Below are 16,807 nucleotides of genomic sequence, written 5' to 3'. Positions count from 1 at the left end.
GCTGCCTTCCAGCGCTGGCCGCATTTACCCTGCTTAGGCCTGTTTGGCCGTGTGATTACGGGAACGTTGTCCATCATGGGCGTGTTAGAGGGATTTCTAACAGTAGGAGGCTTTTGCTAAACTTTCCCTATGCTGTCTGGAGCAGAAGCTGTCAAGTGCCTGGTGAGGTGGAGGTTGAGGGGCATTGTGTCAGTATGGGAGTGCTTCCCCTTTTGCACGGTGCTCCTGTGGGTGGGATTTGGATGTTGAAGTGAAGCCTGCAAGTGAGGAAAGTAGAGCAATGTAAGAAGATGGTCTTCTCTCTGTAGGTGTGTGATGCCAAGCACAGCCATGAAGAAAAAGGTAAGAACTGAAAAGAGAATCCTTTGCGGTGGGGTTTTCCTTCCCCGTCTGCATTTGCTAATGTTGTTATGTGTTTGTATCTATATGTCGGTGCGTTCTTTGGCTGCCAGGTGCCTCTTAAGACTCTCAGAGTCAGCAGATGCATCCTTTGCTTAAAGTGCTAGAAATTAAAATTGGCGTGAGTGGTAGGGCAGGCTCACTGCAGAGCTGTCCACGATAACTGCTGTGTGAGTGTTTCTGGTACATGTTGCAAAACCCTCTGCTCGCTGCGTGCCTCCCGCAGCGTGAGGGAAGAGGATGTGCTCTAACCCGCTCCCTTGGCCCGTGGGGAGACCCTCCTGATGTGTTGGAGAAGCTTGCATGGGGAGCCTATAATTTTCTGAGGGCTCCTGAGAGGATGAAACTTAACACATGGAAAAGTAGCAGCACTTTTTCTGAGGAGTGGAGTGGGTATATTCCAGCAGTAAGCATATTCAAAGCCATTAAAGCAGCTGTGTGGAGAATACATGTCTGTCTTTCCATGGTGTGGTGGGATTGGGTTTCCTGCCTGGCCCTGCGTGCTGGTGTCTGACCCCTTTGGAAGGCCTCTGCAGTCTAAAACTTGGGAATTGGGTTCGCCTGTAGGCTGACTTGGAGCTGTATTGAGTTTCTCTGCATGTGCTTTTTCTGCAGGTGGTATGAAATAAGAGAGGATGATGTTCTCTTTCTGCTCTGTGTGTAGCTCAGGGGAGAAGACGGCATAGCTTTCTAGGGGTTTGCTCTGGAAAGGCTGGTGGGTGTGACCTGACCAGCCTGCCTCTCTGAGGAAGAGCCCTTGTTACCAAATCATCAAGGCATGTGATCAGCTCCTTTTTGGAAAGGGTGCTCGCCAGCCTGTGAAACGTTGCAGTCTCTCTCAGAAGGATAACTTCTGCAAACAGGATGGTGCGGTTCTGCCTCTCCTGTTTTGCCCTCCAATTCTGGCAGCTGTCGCCGTGCAGTTGCAAAGCGAGGTTGGGAGTTGAGCGAGTGCCTTCCCAGCTAGCGTTTGGCACTGGTGCGGGCTGGGCAGGCAGACTCTGGCCGGTTGCACTCTTGTTAAACCTATCCTTGATGATAGATTTTTCAGAGCTGTTGCCAAAGGCTGAGTTTGACTTTGTAACTGGAACTTGTTTAACAGCTGTTTTTGTGAGCAAGTCTCTGTTGGCTGTCACTGTTAGGGTTTTTTAATTTTTATTTTTAGATCACAGTGTGGAGTCTTGCCTTGTGTGACTGTCTCCCCTCTTACCCCCCCAATCATCTCCTAGTCTTTGGCTACCAAATGTGTTACCTGTCCTTTGGCCTGATGATCTGCAAACAGGACTCTGGAGTCAAGTGTCTCCCCTATGCGATAGCCTGGTGCCCTTGAACTGGGCTGTCCCATCTGCTTTTAACTTTTTGCTGGTCTTCTGACACCTGAAACTTGAAATCTAACTTGTATTTCACTAATGTTGGGGAAGAGAAAACAAGTCATGTTATGAGGAGGAAAACACTGTGATTAGGAGAGAAGTAATGGGTGGAGAATGCCAGCGCTGAGTGGGCAAGGGATTGTTTCCAGCCTGGTCTTAAAGGCTTGAAATAAAGTTGTTCTCTTGTCTTGGCAAAGTCCTTTGCTGTCGTCAAAAATATTAAGCCTTCATCTGTGGTGCCAGTGCATTTGGAAAGTGTGCAGGTGCAAGGGGCTGGGGGAGGCTGTGGCGGGTTTGGGAGCAGATCCTGCCCTTCCCTGAGTGCTGGTTATGAGTCTTCTGCCAACGTGTGTTGGGAAAAGGGAGTTCAGTGGACAGTGGCTGTGGGCTGGTTCCGTTTCCTTCAGGAGTGGGTGAGGGAACAGGATTGTGGTGCCTGGAAGGGCAGAGATTCCTGAGAGGGTGGGGGACATAGTTCAAGAATGCAAACAAGATGGAAAGGTTTTCACTGTGACCACGATTCAGTGACCATGGGTAGCAAGGAGGTAAGGATGTCTGTCTCCTGCCTTCCCAGGCATGGTACTCTTCATTGCCTCTCTCTCCTGATGCATTCACATCTGAAATATGTTGGTCCTGTGTTTCGGTGGCTTTGGCAGTGAGATGTTAACCTCGAAGGAGCCGTGAAGGACTTAATGCTCTGTGGTAGCTAATTCTTTCTTTTTTTTTTTTTATTTCATAGGTGCTGCTGATGGGTAAAAGTGGGTCTGGGAAGACCAGCATGAGGTCCATTATCTTTGCAAACTACATCGCCAGGGACACACGGCGCCTGGGTGCCACAAGTAAGACTTTGCTTGTTTGACCTGCAAGTTCTCAGGGCTCAACTCCCCTTCATTAAAGGGGTGAGGCCATTCCCTCCAGCCATCGCTGCCTCTCCTCTGGAGTAGGTGGGTGTCTGCTGATCCTCCCAGCTGCCACACCTCACAGGCAACTTTGCCTCTGAGCTCAGATAAGGCAGGTAGGAAGCTGGAGTGAAAGGGAAGGCAGCATTGGGTTCAGTTTTGCTGCTTTGTTGTTGAGCTTTTATCCTTAATTTTTTTTTTGATCAGGAAGCAGCCTTTGCTGCAGCTACACCTGTTATTGGAGGAGTGTTCAGTGCCTCCTCGTGATCCTCCTTGTTGGGGAAGCTTTGCTGTTGGTAGCCAGCTGATCGCTAGCGCAGCTGAATGCACAGTGATCTCGCTATACACCTGTGGTTTTGGCAGGATGATGCACTAGGCTTAATTGCTGTCTTGTGCCTTTTTTTTTTCTCCTAAGCCACTGATCTGAAAAAGCAATAAGCGATTCCTCTGAAGCAGAGGTATGAATTGTCAGGATCTAATGCTCCTCACTAGGAAGCGCCTATGAGGACTTAATGTCGTGGATTGGTGTACATTTCCTCTTGGCCGTAAATTTGGCCTGTTCATAATGTTTACATTCTTTGTGTTACTATTTTCTTTTTTTCGTGGCTTGCTTAAGGCCTTGCAGAGCATACTGGACCTGATGTCATTCTTAAAATATTACAAAGATCAGCAAAAATGTTGTTAAAGGGGAGCCCCGTGCTGTGCTTCTCAGGAGAATTGTGTCCTGGGTAGAGAGTAGGAAGGCTTGAGTTACTCAGGGAACTGTCTTTTTCCATAGTGCCTTCAGCTACAGGTTACGTACAACAACATTGTTTAGATGGGATTTTACAAATTGTGGGCTGTGTTGCAAAGAATAGCATTGCTGGCTGCCTGAGGAGGTAGCTCTGATCTGGGTGTGTGGTACAATCTGTAAACTCCTGTTGTCTCTTTCCAGTTGATGTGGAGCACTCCCATGTTAGATTTCTAGGAAACCTGGTATTAAACCTCTGGGACTGCGGAGGGTAGGTACTGTTTATTCTTTTGCTTTTGAAATGGTTGGGGGTTGGCTCTGGGGAATAAGGCTGGGGGTGTAACAAAACAGAGGTCCTCCTGCCCCAGAGGGACGAGTACGCTGCTTGTGTAATAAGGGAATAAAACAGGCTTCATGTGTGCATGTAAAACAGGTGAGACAACTCTGGAAAGAATGTATGCCACATCTTAGGCTTGTGTGTGGAAGAGGTTGGCGCGATTACGCTGTCTCTTGACTTATCCCTGTGTGAAAGGTGCAGTGCGTAGGTCCACCCTTCCCTTGCTGCCTGCTTTCTTCTGCTGGCAAAAAGCCTGAGCCCTTCACCTGGACTTTCTCCTGAGCTGGTGGGAGGTGACGCTGATTTCAGAATTGCTCATCACCAGCTTGATCCAAACAGGGTGCGTGCTGAGAAGCGATGCCGAAGGCTGACAGTGTTCCTGTGGCTCCTGGAAGCAGCTTCTTGAAGAATGCTCTCCCACTGACAGACCCTCGGCAGAGCTGTCCAACTTTGCTAAGCTTCATCAACTCTCATGTCCTCATGTGTAGTCTGAGCCACATTCAGCAAAAGTTAAAGGAGATTTAAATCCTGTAATAACAGGCTGCACTGATGGGTTTGGTTATACTTTAGCTTCTGCTGCTGTGGCTTTTTTTTATATGCAACTCTCTAGAAGCCAGTCTGGGTCGAGAAGCAACGTAGCTCTTTGCACAGGACGCTGAGCAGCCAACTGTGACATGAGGGAAGCTCCAGCTTCCTGTGAGACTGGTGAGCGGATGCTCTTCAGGAGCATCCAACTTTGGTTGGAAATGTGTAGGGAGCCTTACATCGTGGGGAATATAGCCACCCGTGGGGCTCTTGCCTGGACTCCTGTGGTGGGGTCTCTAACTCAAAATGCAAACCTTGCCTTTCTAGCAGGAGGTATTTTACACGTAGCACCTTTCCTGACAATGCTAAGCTGTTCTAATGAGAGTCTCCTTGCTTTGTTGCTCTGCTTCTCAGACAGGACACCTTCATGGAGAACTACTTCACCAGTCAGCGGGACAACATCTTCCGCAACGTAGAAGTCCTCATCTATGTCTTTGATGTAGAGAGCCGTGAACTGGAGAAGGACATGCACTACTACCAGTCATGCTTGGAGGCAATTCTTCAGAACTCTCCTGATGCAAAGATCTTTTGTCTAGTGCACAAGATGGACTTGGTGCAGGAGGATCAGAGGGATTTGGTGAGAATCTGATCGTTGCCGTAGAAATGCTTCCAAATAGAGCATTTTTTGACTGTGCTAATGCGTTGTGATTTTGTACTTCAAATACAGCCCCATCAGCACTGTTCCTAGAAGGGTTTCTGAGATGTTAAGAATTGTCAAAGCCTTCTAAGCTTTTTCTGCCTAAATTGTATGTCTTCGCTCTCTTGCATATAGTCTAGTGGAGAACAGAACTAATGATTTTTCATGACAACTACTCTAAGCCTTCTCTTTTACAGCACTGATTCTAGTACTTTCACCAGACCTTGGCTCCAGAAGTGAGGTAGAACTGAAAGAAATCCAGCAGCCTTAAACTCGCTGCTCACTATTTGGATGGCTTTGCAGATGGTGGTAGTGGCAGTGATGGTTGGTTTCTCTTTAGCTGTTGCTTTCAGTCCAGCACAGGTTCTGTTCTAAAGCATAACCAAAAAAAAAAAAAGAGTTGAAACTTTCCCGGTTAACTGGAAGGTGGTTTCTATCAATTGATTCTGTTCTCTGTCGGTTTGGCCTGCCTGCTCAGAGATCACTTCTTAAGCACTCCTCTGCCCCAAGAGGCATCCTGCAAAGGCTGGAGTTTAACCTTTCAGAGACGTTTGGTGTTTTCTGTTCTTCTCGGAGCTTTTGAAAGGTTGCAGGGAGACTGGGAAATACTGAGTTCCTACCAATCTTGCTTTTTCAGCTTGACCTGAAATGCAACCAACTCCTGATACCAAAAGGAAAATTAGCTCTGTGGTTTAGACAAGTACTTCCCTGGCTGCTTGGCCACTCCCTGGCTTGCAGCAAGTTTGGAGGCCCCTTTAGGCTGTTGGCTTTTGTCTGAAGTAAGAAGTCTTATTAAACTTTCTTCTCATTCCTGGTGAGCATGTGCCTGGGCAGCTGCAAAGGAGGCCATGCGAGGTCCTGTGGCTGAAACCACACCCTGCATAGACGGACTTCTTCCTTGCAGCAGGTTGGCTTTACAGCACTCATGCTGCCTGAGAGTGGTGATCCTTCTCTTCCAGTTTTAGTTCTGCCCTCCAACTCAGTGCAGAAATAGCTCAAAGAGCTTGTTCGTAGGGTTGATTCAAGGAGCTTTTCCTCACTTCCTTCTGCCTTCCCTCCAGACTGAAGGATGAGTCTAAAATCTTCTTGATGCTGTCCTGTCCGGATTTGTTTTGGGACTAGTGGACAAATGCTGGTTTTACGTAGTTGTGCAGGCTCCAGTGAGGCTCTGAAGTGAGCGGTAGACAGAAGAGAGGCCTTACTTCAGATATACTTTAAATGTGTGTCATTGCACAGGCATTCAAGATCTGTTTTAAGGTATCTGCTACTCAAAAGAACATGCAAGTACTGGGCCAAATCACTGTCTCTGTAAATCTTACTGAAGCCTTTGGGATCCCAGGACCCAGATGGTAAGCGTTGGCCTACGCAGCATTTCATGGGGATGAGTTGATGTTCTGTCATGTTCCTAAAAACAGTTAGCTGAGGTGAAGGTGGTCATCGTGTCTTCCCCTGCAGAGGCACGTTGCTGGCTGTCCTGCGTTTTTAGCAGTTCTGTAGGAGCCTAGCACAAGGCTGTCTGGTCTTTGCTGTTCTCCCTGCTCCTGTTTTTTTGTAACCATAACTTCTAAAGGCAGAGTATGGTGTGAGAAGAGAAGACTGTATAAGTACATGCCTCAGAGCTGCTCGTTTTGATGAACCTCGAGTGCTTTCTTCCTATCCTGTCCTCAGTGACAGAGCTTTTTTGCCTGTGACCAGAGGCTTGTCAAAATTTAGGTCCTCAGAGACACTCATGTGTGTCCACTTCCATTCCTACTCCACAACACCCATAGTTATTTCGGCTTTGAGTCCCAGTCAGATCTATTGCAAGACAGCCATGGTCTGCTTGTCCCTGCTGCTCCAGAGGAAGGGGTTTCTGCCAGCCTGTCCTGGCCAGCGTGCTCTGCAGTTGTCTTTTCTCCAGTGCGGTAGGTCCTTGAGATTTGTTTGAAATGCGTGCTGTAAATGTAATACAGCAACCACACCAAAGGCAGAAATATTTACACTCAGCTGCTAATCTTCTTTTTTTTATTTCCCAGATTTTTAAAGAGCGTGAGGAAGACTTGAAGCGCCTTTCCCGTCCCTTGGAATGTGTTTGTTTTAGAACTTCCATCTGGGATGAAACACTTTACAAGGTTTGTACAGCTTCCTCTCTGTATCTGGTTTCTCCCCTCCCACTTGAAAACAAGAGCATGAGGAAGGGGAGTGGTTGGTTGCTACTGGTTTGTTAGTGACTGGCCCTTTTTAGTTCTGCAGCAACTACTTCTGGAGGTCAGCTGTTGTAAATGGCACCAGAGCATCCTGATTTTAATTAGGAAAAAGTAAAACCCCTCCATGTGTTGGACTCATGGTGTCAATGTGTTAATACTGCTTTAACACTTTGCCTGGCTACTTTAGAAGGAGCTGCTGCATCTTTTAGTCATGTTTATCCAGCACGGAATTGTTTCCTATGTTTCTCTGCAGCGCTGTTAAAACACGAGCGTTTACCCTTCTGGGATATTGCTTTGCTTTCAGGAAGGGACAGGGTTTTTTTCCTGTCAGTCAGTCTTGACTGCAGTGTCAGAGTCCTCCAGGTGTGGGAGTGGTGAGTGCTACCTGGGCCACACTGGTAGCAAATGAGCATTATAATTGCCAGCTAATGCTAATGAGCAGTGGTAGCGTAGTGGCTCGGTTGCTTGTCTGAAGGCAAGAACCATTTGGCTCTTTCTCTTGACTTCAGTGGGACTTCGGATGGCAGATTTCACCATCCTGGCAAATCCATCAGTTAAGATCGGCTTATACAGCAGCAGACCTGTGCTGTTCTAGACACAGCCCTGCTGGAGCTCTTTAGAACTTATGCCCTTGGCGTGGGCTTTTAGCTGTGCACTTGGCAAGTGGGATGGTAGGAGTGTTTGGTAAATATTGGGTACTTGGTAAATAGGGGACACAAATATCCACGCTGGCTCCTGTGGGGAAGCCTGTGGTCGGGTGCTGACACAAACCTGGGTGAGTAGGTAGGCAGTGAGGTGAAGCTGAGCTCAGAGGACCTGGCTCTGAATTGAGGACAGATGCCTATTACAACATCCTCAGTCCCTTCTGGGCTTGTTCCTGACCCATTGGGTTAGATGAGAGATCTCTGCTTGGATCAGTGACGAGCTGCCAAGTATCCATCTGCATGTTGACCTTGCTCAAGATTAAAAAAAAAAAAACCAACAACTCTGAAAACTTGAGTGGGTTTATCTGGGAGGAGTAGATAGAAGCATTGCTGGTTTAAAATTAGGATGATTTAAGCCTGTTTAATAGTATTCTAGTTTCTCTGTGACTGATGTGGAGAAGAACTTGACCTAATGAAGAGTTTGCTGTGGTCTGGGGTACCACTGGTAGTCTGCTGGACACAGAGGTGGAGGAAGCTTCTCAGTCTTGCCTAGACTATCAACACCCAGAACTGCAAATAATCAGTTTTTGAGCACATTGCATAACAAGAGGACGAGGCAGAGAAGTGCTAATGCAGCCCTTCTGTTGTGTCTTTCTTTATTGACAGGCTTGGTCCAGTATCGTTTATCAGCTGATCCCCAATGTCCAGCAGCTGGAAATGAACCTGAGGAACTTTGCTCAGATCATCGAGGCAGATGAAGTGCTTCTGTTTGAGAGAGCCACTTTCCTGGTGAATACAGCAGTTCTGCCCTTCGGGTTCCTCTGCCCAGCCTAGATCGGAGTTCCCTGGATGTGGCAGTAGCCCAAAGAGGTGCCAGCACCAGATGGCAGAATGCGTTGATCCAGGCCTTGTGATGTTGAAAGTGGCTGACGTGACTCCATGGCTCATGGGACCTTCCCAAAATTTCCACTTCTAGCAGTTGAGCTGAGGGCTTGATCGGTATTTCCCTCCCTCTTCCAAGCTATGAGAGGGTTTCATATCCCCATTCTGTTGTTGACTGTGGGACTTTTTTTGATAATTCCTTTCTCCACAGGGCAAGAACCTTCTTTGGAGTGAAATAAGCCTTTTCAGTTCCTCCTGGCCTGGCATTTTAACTGATCTTCCTGATTCTTTTTTTTTTTTGGTCTCATGCTATACAAACTCAGAGTATGGATAGAGGGTCACAAGCAATTGGATTGCAATGGCTTTCAAAGTTACTGGCTGCATGGTGCCTCCAATCTGTTGTCTCTGCAAGTGGTTAAAACCACTTTTGCTGCTTGTCCGTCCATACTCTTGGTTTCTGGATTGGTCTCTTCAGATTTTGCACGGAAACTTTTGCTGACCGGAAGGGATGGTTTTGAATTTTTGAGTGCTTTCCTTGATGGCCAAATGTCTGATTTTTGAAATGATGGAGGCAATGTGGAAAAGGAGCCATTACTTTTCTCACTTCTTAAATGATCAGAAGTAAACACCTGCTATTTCTGGCAAGTTCTGCTTTTGGACCTTTTGTAGATAATAAATGGTTCCACCTTGGTGGTATGTAAAAGTACTTTCATTATAAGTACATTTTTTAAACTGAAAAAGAATAATCTTTGCTCCAAAAATTCTATGCTTATTTTCAGTGTAATGATGACTTTTTAAAAGACTCTTTCTTTTCACTTTTTTCATACTATTTAAACTTCCCCCAAGACTCTTTTCTCCTGAAGTGAAATCTTACTCTGAAATTGTATTCAAATCACAATAACAGAAAAACCTATCTGGAAAGTTAAGGAACAAACTTGCATGCCATGAAGGCTTTGGTATGAATGCAGTCCTTGCATCTGGCTGAACCTGTACTTGTGTGAATAATTGGGCAGGTTTAAAAAGTAGGAAGTATGTGATTGTTTTAAGGTGCTCAAGGGCAGCAGGGACACACACACACAAAAAGCCCCCGAACCAAACAACTTAGTTCTCGCAAGCCTGTTAGATGTAACTCCATAGGTAGAAAAGTAAGAGTTTAACATCCTTGTGCTAGGGTGCTGACACTTCCAGTAGCAGCTGGTTTCATGATTCTTAAGAGCTTGAAGCACACAGCATAAGGCTTCTAAAATACTCCTTTTTGGTTCGCTGTGGGAACAAAGATGATGTAACTATTTGATTGTGTACCATTCCCCTTACGCAGTAAATGCAGTTCTTGGCCTGTTAGCTAATTTGGCTGAAGAGTAAAGGTCTGTATACTACCAGCCTTGTGAAGGTGGTCGGGGAGGGATAGCTGTGGATCACACTGCAAGGATTCCTAAAAACTTTTGATCCTCTGAATCATTGCAGCCAGGCACTAAGGTCTGCGTGTTGCTGCTGGATTGCCATGTGGGAGGAACAGGAGGGGAACCAAGCCAAATGCAGGCAGCTTAGCACAGTCTTGGTCTGACTGATGGAGAGAGAACTCCCTAGGAAACCGCTTTTCTTAGGGAGAAGCGGCTTGCTTTGGCTTTGAGGGCGGTGCTTGTGCATCGTACCTGTTGCAGAATGGCAAATTTCTCAGGTTGATTCCTTGAGAATCTGCAGCATGATAGACTTAGGAAGGAAAAGCTACTCCAGTGTTTGTCAAGTGTCTGTTTCCCCTACCTGAAGTGATGGTCTTGCATGTTTTTTTTCCTCGCATTACACTTTCTTTTTCTTTGAATCAAGATTTAAATTGCTGCTAAGTTGGAGTATTCAGACCTCAAATGGACAATGGTGTCTCTTGCATATCTTAGGTACTTGGATCCGCACTTGTGAAAGGCTTCCTGGTGATTGTATTACTGAGTCTTGTTTTACTGTGAAAGCGCCACAAGTATTGTTGTGAATAGTTTCCAAGATTCAATCAGCAAAAGGCACAGGGAATCTCTGTCCTGGTCACCACCCGTTTCCCATGATTGCTATCGAGCCCGAGAAACCCGCAGTGAAATAAATTATTAACTAACTACGCACTCTCTCTCTTTCTGCCTTCCAGGTCATTTCTCACTACCAATGCAAAGAACAGCGAGATGTCCACAGATTTGAGAAAATCAGCAACATTATTAAACAATTCAAACTAAGTTGCAGGTGAGCTGGTTTAATCATTAGGTGGGGACGATACCCCAGCAGGTATTTTGGCTTCATCCAGAAGCACGAAGGCTCTCCAAATTAATACTAATTCTGTGGCTCCTCAGCAAGCTGAGATGCTGTAGTTAAATTGCAACGGGCTTAAACACAGCTGAGTTAATTGTTATCTTGTGTAACTTCCTCCTTTGCTGATGGTTGAAAGAGGTTTGTTTTGAAACAACGGTTTTCTTCTAGGCCTCGTTCTCCTGGACGAGGTAGGGCAGTTCCAGGACTGAACTGATGAATTAGTGACAGTCAACAGTGCTGCAGAAAGTCAGGTGGAGAGCTTTGCTTCAGCCGCTGTACCACAATGCTGGTTTGGGAGGAAGGGGCTAGCACACACCATCTATCGATATTTCAAGTGGAACAGTGGAAAGCTTGCTTTGGAGTAGCTTGGCTTTTGAACAGCCCCCACGTTCCACAGCCTATTGGTAATAGCTGCAAGTGTTTGGAGCCCGAATAGGATGGAGAGGTGGCTGCATGGTTTACAGAGCTGTCTCCAGATGTTTCAGTTTTGTACTTGTTTCTGGTGGTTACCCACAGTGTTCAACTGTCCCTCTAAACGGCGGAGCTGTTACATCCAGGGGGCAAGTGATGTTGACTGCTTGGGCATAGCAGACTCAGTCAGTGGGGTTGTGTATCTTGAGTTACCTTTGCCATTCAATGCACAAATCATTTGATATTGTTCTCGTTCAGGCTAAAGCTAAAGAGTTTTTGTTTGTTTTTTTTTAAAAAAAACACAACAAAACAAACCCACAACCAAACTTGTAGTCTCACCTGGTGTCACTTGCCAAGTGGGGAGTCAAACACTTCTTCGTTACCAGCAACTCAAGTAATGGGGTGTGGGCACAAAAGCTGTTTGAGCACTGTTACGGTAATAGTTCATTTACTGTCTTTTTTTTTTTCCTCCCCTCTTAGTAAGCTGGCAGCTTCTTTCCAGAGCATGGAGGTCAGGAACTCTAACTTTGCTGCTTTCATTGACATCTTTACATCAAATACATATGTGATGGTGGTTATGTCAGATCCTTCAATACGTAAGTTGAAGCAAAGATAAGCCTCTGGCCTGGTTTTGTTCGCGGGGAAGAAAAGCCCAATGAGTCTAGTTTAAATTGTGTTTCTCTTGGAAAATAACAAACACCAGGCAAAGCAGTAAAACCAATTGTAATTAAAAGATAGAGAGGGATCTACTGTCCTGCTGGTTTGCCCTGTCTGAGCAGAGGGTGGGGGAAGGTGGTTAAAAAGTGACTTACCTTGCAGAAGGCAAGAGACGTGTGCCTTTTGACAGCTGAGCTGTTTGTTACTGTCGAGTGGAGGATCGTAGCAGTGGTGGGGAACCTCTAACAGATGTGACCTGATTTAGTAGGTCACGTCTAATAACCTATTTTGGGCTGTTCTGATCTGGCAGCCCCAGTGATTTTTGGAGAGGAAGCAGAGACGGATCGTATTTGAGTTTTTGCTCTTGCTGCCTTAACTGTCTTGGTGGGCAAGGACTCTAATTATAGTCACATCTATTTATCTTGAAGAAGAAGCTGCAGCCAGCAGTGCCAGCCCTTACAGGCACAGTGTGACCGTTTAACTGTTTACACAGCTCCAACTGAAACTGCTCCTGTTAGGATTTGAGGGGCTTAAGAGACACTGTCCAGGACAGCCTTGTGGCTTGCAGGGTTGATGCTTCCTGTCCTCCTTTGGAATGGTTTACTGAATTAGGGAAAAACCTGTGTAAAGCCCGTGGCTGAATTACCAGCTGTGACATTACTGTGCTTGAGGAGCAGCAAGTGAGCAGCTGTGGTGACTTGCGCAGCTATCCCTGTGACCAAACTGCTTGACCACACTCTGACTCTTCTTCTGTGCTGTACTGGGATCAGCAAACAGCCCACACCTCCCAGCGTTAAATTTTGCACAGCTAGGGAGCAGTGAGTGGGCTTGAAATGAGAGCGCTTGCTGACAGGGATATTGCTTTTATGCAGCGCTTAACTTCTGAGGAGTTGGTTACTCGGATCCCTTTCAACTTTTGTTATCTCCCCTGTCCCTTTTCCGTCCTAGCTTCTGCGGCTACGCTGATCAACATCCGCAATGCCAGAAAACACTTTGAGAAGCTGGAGAGAGTGGATGGACCAAAGCACAGCCTGCTCATGCGCTGAACGCTGGCCAAGGCACATGGTCTTTGGGGGGAGAAAAAATGAATTGGAACTACTTATTTTTAGGAGAATCTAACAATGTTGATGTCTTTGTTGGGCTTTGAAATGAGTGTGCTGCTTTATTTTTTCTCCTTTTAACGTTGGACACTAGTCACTCGGAGGATGTCTGGATACACTGCGGACCTTCAAAAGAGACTTCCCTGGCGTACGTGGGGCTGGGGAGAAGTGAGGACAGGTGATGTGCACATGGTCTCGTACTCCTGGTTGTCGTAGTGGCACGTGGCAGAGCCGGTTTGGATGTTTTGCTTCCGGGTGATCGTATAAGTCACAGGAATGGAATATTTACTGTTTTATTGGTTGGTTGCTAGAATACATTTATAAATTTCTCCTTGTCTTCAGTCATGAAAATAAATTTTTGCTACCAGGGATTTCAGATCCTAGAGCTTTGGAAAGTGGATTTTCTTTTTTCGAAAACCTAGGGCAGCTTTGGCCAGCAGGTGCACAAGAGCTGCATTTCCTTTCATGTTATTGGGGGGGTGTTGACTGAAGGCCATTCCAGAGTTTCATTTAAGATAATTTTTTTTCCCCATATGGAGGCAAAATTCAGTCAGCAGGTGAAGCAGTCAGGCTGGCGTTGGCCTCTTTACACTTGCCAAAGCGGTGGAACGACCACGGTAAATAAGAGGCCAAAGATCCTAAGTGACCAAGCAGTGAGATAGTCCTGGCATGCCCAGTCTTCGTCCTGGTGAGCCAGGAGAGGCTGGTGTGGGCACGTAGGAGCAGTAGAACGTGTTGTGGGTGGTGTGTGCATGAGCTATATTAGCTATGTTTGCGACGAGCCAGTGGACAGTGTTTGGCACCAATGTTACTTGACGTTACTGTCTATTTTTTTAATGAATTTTTGTGTGTATTTCCATTAAACGTAGGAACGACAAAAGCACTGTGAGTTAGGGGAATCTCTGGCTTGCTGGGTGGGAGCTGATGCTTGTCAGCATCTCTCTCCCTTTTTTATTTTTTTTTTTGTTCCTTGCTGCATCAAATTACTCTATAAAAAAGGGTGTGGTGACTCTGAGCCCGGCTCTTTCCACTTTGTATTCTCAAAATCATGCTTTCCCCCTGTATCGCTGTCCACACACACACTGAAGCGGGGGGGGAAAAAATCTGACAGGGTGAGTCCATGATGTGAGAACAGGGAGCTAAAGGGCACATCTCGGCTGTGGAGGGCTGAGGATGGGCTCTGCACAAAATCTTCCGTTGATTCTCAATCTTTACAGTATTAAACACCCGGGTCTTGCACCACCTACTCAGCAGATGTGTTGGTGCTCTGTCAGGCTTGGGTGTGTTTTCAATGAGAATCATCATGTCAGCGTCCCCGTGGGAGAGGAACTTCTTGAGATTCCTATTAACAATTTCGGTGGCTGAGTTTCTGGAGAACTTGTGAATGGGCTGGAGATGCAGCGGAAGGTTTTTGTTTGTCTTCAGTGCTTGCAGGTGCAGTGGAATACGGTACTGATCCTGGAGTGGGAACAGCAAATCTTGGTCACGGTCGCTTTTGTCTGATGTCGGGGTGGAGCACGCCAAAACGCGACTATGGTTTCCTCTTGTGGATGCTGCCCCACCGCTTGGACAAGGTCCGTCCCTGCTTTTGCTGCGGTCGGTGGAGAAACTTCATGGCTTTCTGCACCCAAACCCTGCCCTCAGCGCTGTTGAGTGAGGCAAGAGGATGAGTCGCTGCCGATCCATACGTTGGAACATCACCTCCGAGGGATTACCGGGAAGGGCTCCACTTGCAGGAGATGGGCAGCTGCCACGGCTTCAGGAGAGCAGAAGATGGCTTACGGCCACAATTCCAGCACAGATTGAAGCACCTCCTGCTGCGAGTACATTTTCATAGCAGGCAGCTGTTCCTGCCGGAGACAGAGGAAAGGACAGTGGGAAATGCTGCCTTATTTCCATGGTGACAAGGAGTTGCCGTTGGGTTTCCTTAGGGGATAAACTTTAGGATGTGAAAGTGGAATAATGTTAAGGGGCGGGAAATGTGAGGTGGGGGAGCAGGTAATAAAGCGCTGTGAAGGAAGAGGGGTCGGATAGCTGATGGGGAGCCAAACCCGGTGCGCAGGTACCCTGGCTTGCTGAAGCCTCTCCGGGGCCAGCGGTATGATGGTGGCAGCTAAAGTTCTGCTGTTCTCTCTTACTGCAAACCTCTTTTCCTAAAGTACACGTATTTGGGGGGCTCTTCTGAAATCATTTTCCTCTTGCTCTCAGGCAGAGATGCCGCTGGCACTGCTCTGTGCGCACGCTATCAAGCGACCACCCGCAGTGTGGATGCAAATATGCGCGTGGCTTTATTTCAAGACAACCTCCTTACGTTTTTCGACAGTACAGTGTTGTATCTTGTTTTTTTTTCCTCCCAAAAGCAAACCTCGGGGCCTTTTTTGGAGCCTGGGGCCAGTCACTGCCAGCGGAGGCCGGTGTGCAGCTGTGCCAGGCAGGGTCCTTCCAGTGACCAGCCACGCTCCCCTGGCATGGCCGAGCAGCAGGGGATGGTGGATCAGGCTCTGGCACCCTCACCCCACCTTCTGCAAGACTCTTCCCACTTACTCTGGCAGCTCTTGCTGTCAAAAACAAAAAAAAGTTGATGCCTGCTCCAGATGTTGCTCTTACAAACATACTCGCACGCAAGTCTGGCCCCAAAGAGCCAAAGCGCACGGTCTTGGTGAGATTGCAGAGGTCTATCCTTTTATCTTCAGGGCTTGACCTTGGAACTAGTAGAAACTTCAACGCCGCCTGTCGTTATGGTACTGAATAAATGCCCCTGCTCGGTCCTGTCCCTTTCCAGAGGCTGCTTTTCCTTGGGGAGCTGCCGTGGGGCCTGGGTCGAGTTCCCTGGGGACAGGGAGGTGGGGCGGTCGCTGTAAGCTGACTGTCCCTCTTCAATGCGGTCTGGGCAGGTCCTGCTTGCTGCGTGCATCTCCGTACTGTGCCTCTCTGCTCCTGGGTTTTCTGTTTCCTTCCTGCTGCCTGCGTTGGACCGAGCATGGATGACTGGAGTAGGGTCGAGGGTGAACAAGTGGCTGTGAACCCGGTGACGAGCTCCGTTCAAATCAGCTTGACTTTTGGAGCTCTCCCAAAGGGTACTGCATTTCGTTTTACCTCCTTAGCGGCGCGTAGCAGTGGTAGTGTCGGAGTCTCCAGGGGATGAGAAGGGGCTGGGTGGGATGGATGGAGGTGCGTGGTGCTCTCCAGCTGGGAGTGAGCTCCTCGGACACATCCAGTGGGTGACCAGGCTGAGTTCAAGTTCCCTGAGCATAGCCGTGCTCTGCTTAGTTGTGGCTTGTAGGCACCTGGTGAGTAGCATCTGCACCGTCCCTCAGTTCAGAAGATCTTGCGCTGTAGCCTCTGCGCCCCTCTGGGGAACAGCTCTTGGCCGGATGAGGGATCTTCCCCATATGCAAGACGGGGAAGGGATCATTTTGGGGGGCAAAGATTGTATGGTGCTGTATCTCAAACGGTTGTGGCGTGGCACAGAATTCTGTAGGCGAGGCCCCATCTCCACGTCTGTCGTCCTGCTCCAGGTAGGCAGCTCAGGGCCTGGCCTAGCTGAGACTTGTGCATCTCCCAAGGAGGGATTTTTAAGATGATTAATAAAAATCCATGTATCGGAGCTTCCCATGTTGCAAGTTGAGCCCTCACCTCTCGTCCTGTCACCACTGGTCTCCAGGAAGAGCCTGGCTCTCCTGT

General features: G+C 47.6%; 1 protein-coding gene across 1 annotated transcript; it reads left to right on the top strand.

Annotated features, from left to right (window-relative positions):
• The first annotated feature begins 315 nt into the window (after positions 1–315).
• LOC104160570 (ras-related GTP-binding protein A) lies at positions 316–13,516 on the top strand. Its single transcript, XM_009698724.1, has 9 exons — positions 316–342; positions 2,509–2,608; positions 3,603–3,669; positions 4,675–4,897; positions 6,973–7,068; positions 8,454–8,576; positions 10,798–10,889; positions 11,847–11,962; positions 12,972–13,516. Exons 1-9 carry the CDS (start codon positions 316–318, stop codon positions 13,067–13,069), a joined length of 942 nt encoding a protein of 313 aa, XP_009697026.1. The 3' UTR covers positions 13,070–13,516.
• Positions 13,517–16,807: the final 3,291 nt, after the last annotated feature.

The sequence above is a fragment of the Cariama cristata genome, unplaced genomic scaffold, assembly GCF_000690535.1.
Source record: "Cariama cristata isolate BGI_N322 unplaced genomic scaffold, ASM69053v1 scaffold22154, whole genome shotgun sequence".
NCBI lineage: Eukaryota > Metazoa > Chordata > Aves > Cariamiformes > Cariamidae > Cariama > Cariama cristata.
Note: the sequence above shows the minus strand (reverse complement) of the source record. Positions and strands in the feature narration are given on the sequence as shown.

Bases quoted from the DNA above. Each gene is read 5' to 3' on its own strand.
- LOC104160570 (XM_009698724.1), top strand. From the start codon at position 316: ATGCCAAGCACAGCCATGAAGAAAAAG. The intron at 7,069-8,453 runs GTTTGTACAGCT...CTTTATTGACAG, and splicing joins GGGATGAAACACTTTACAAG to GCTTGGTCCAGTATCGTTTA. The intron at 11,963-12,971 runs GTAAGTTGAAGC...TTTCCGTCCTAG, and splicing joins TATGTCAGATCCTTCAATAC to CTTCTGCGGCTACGCTGATC.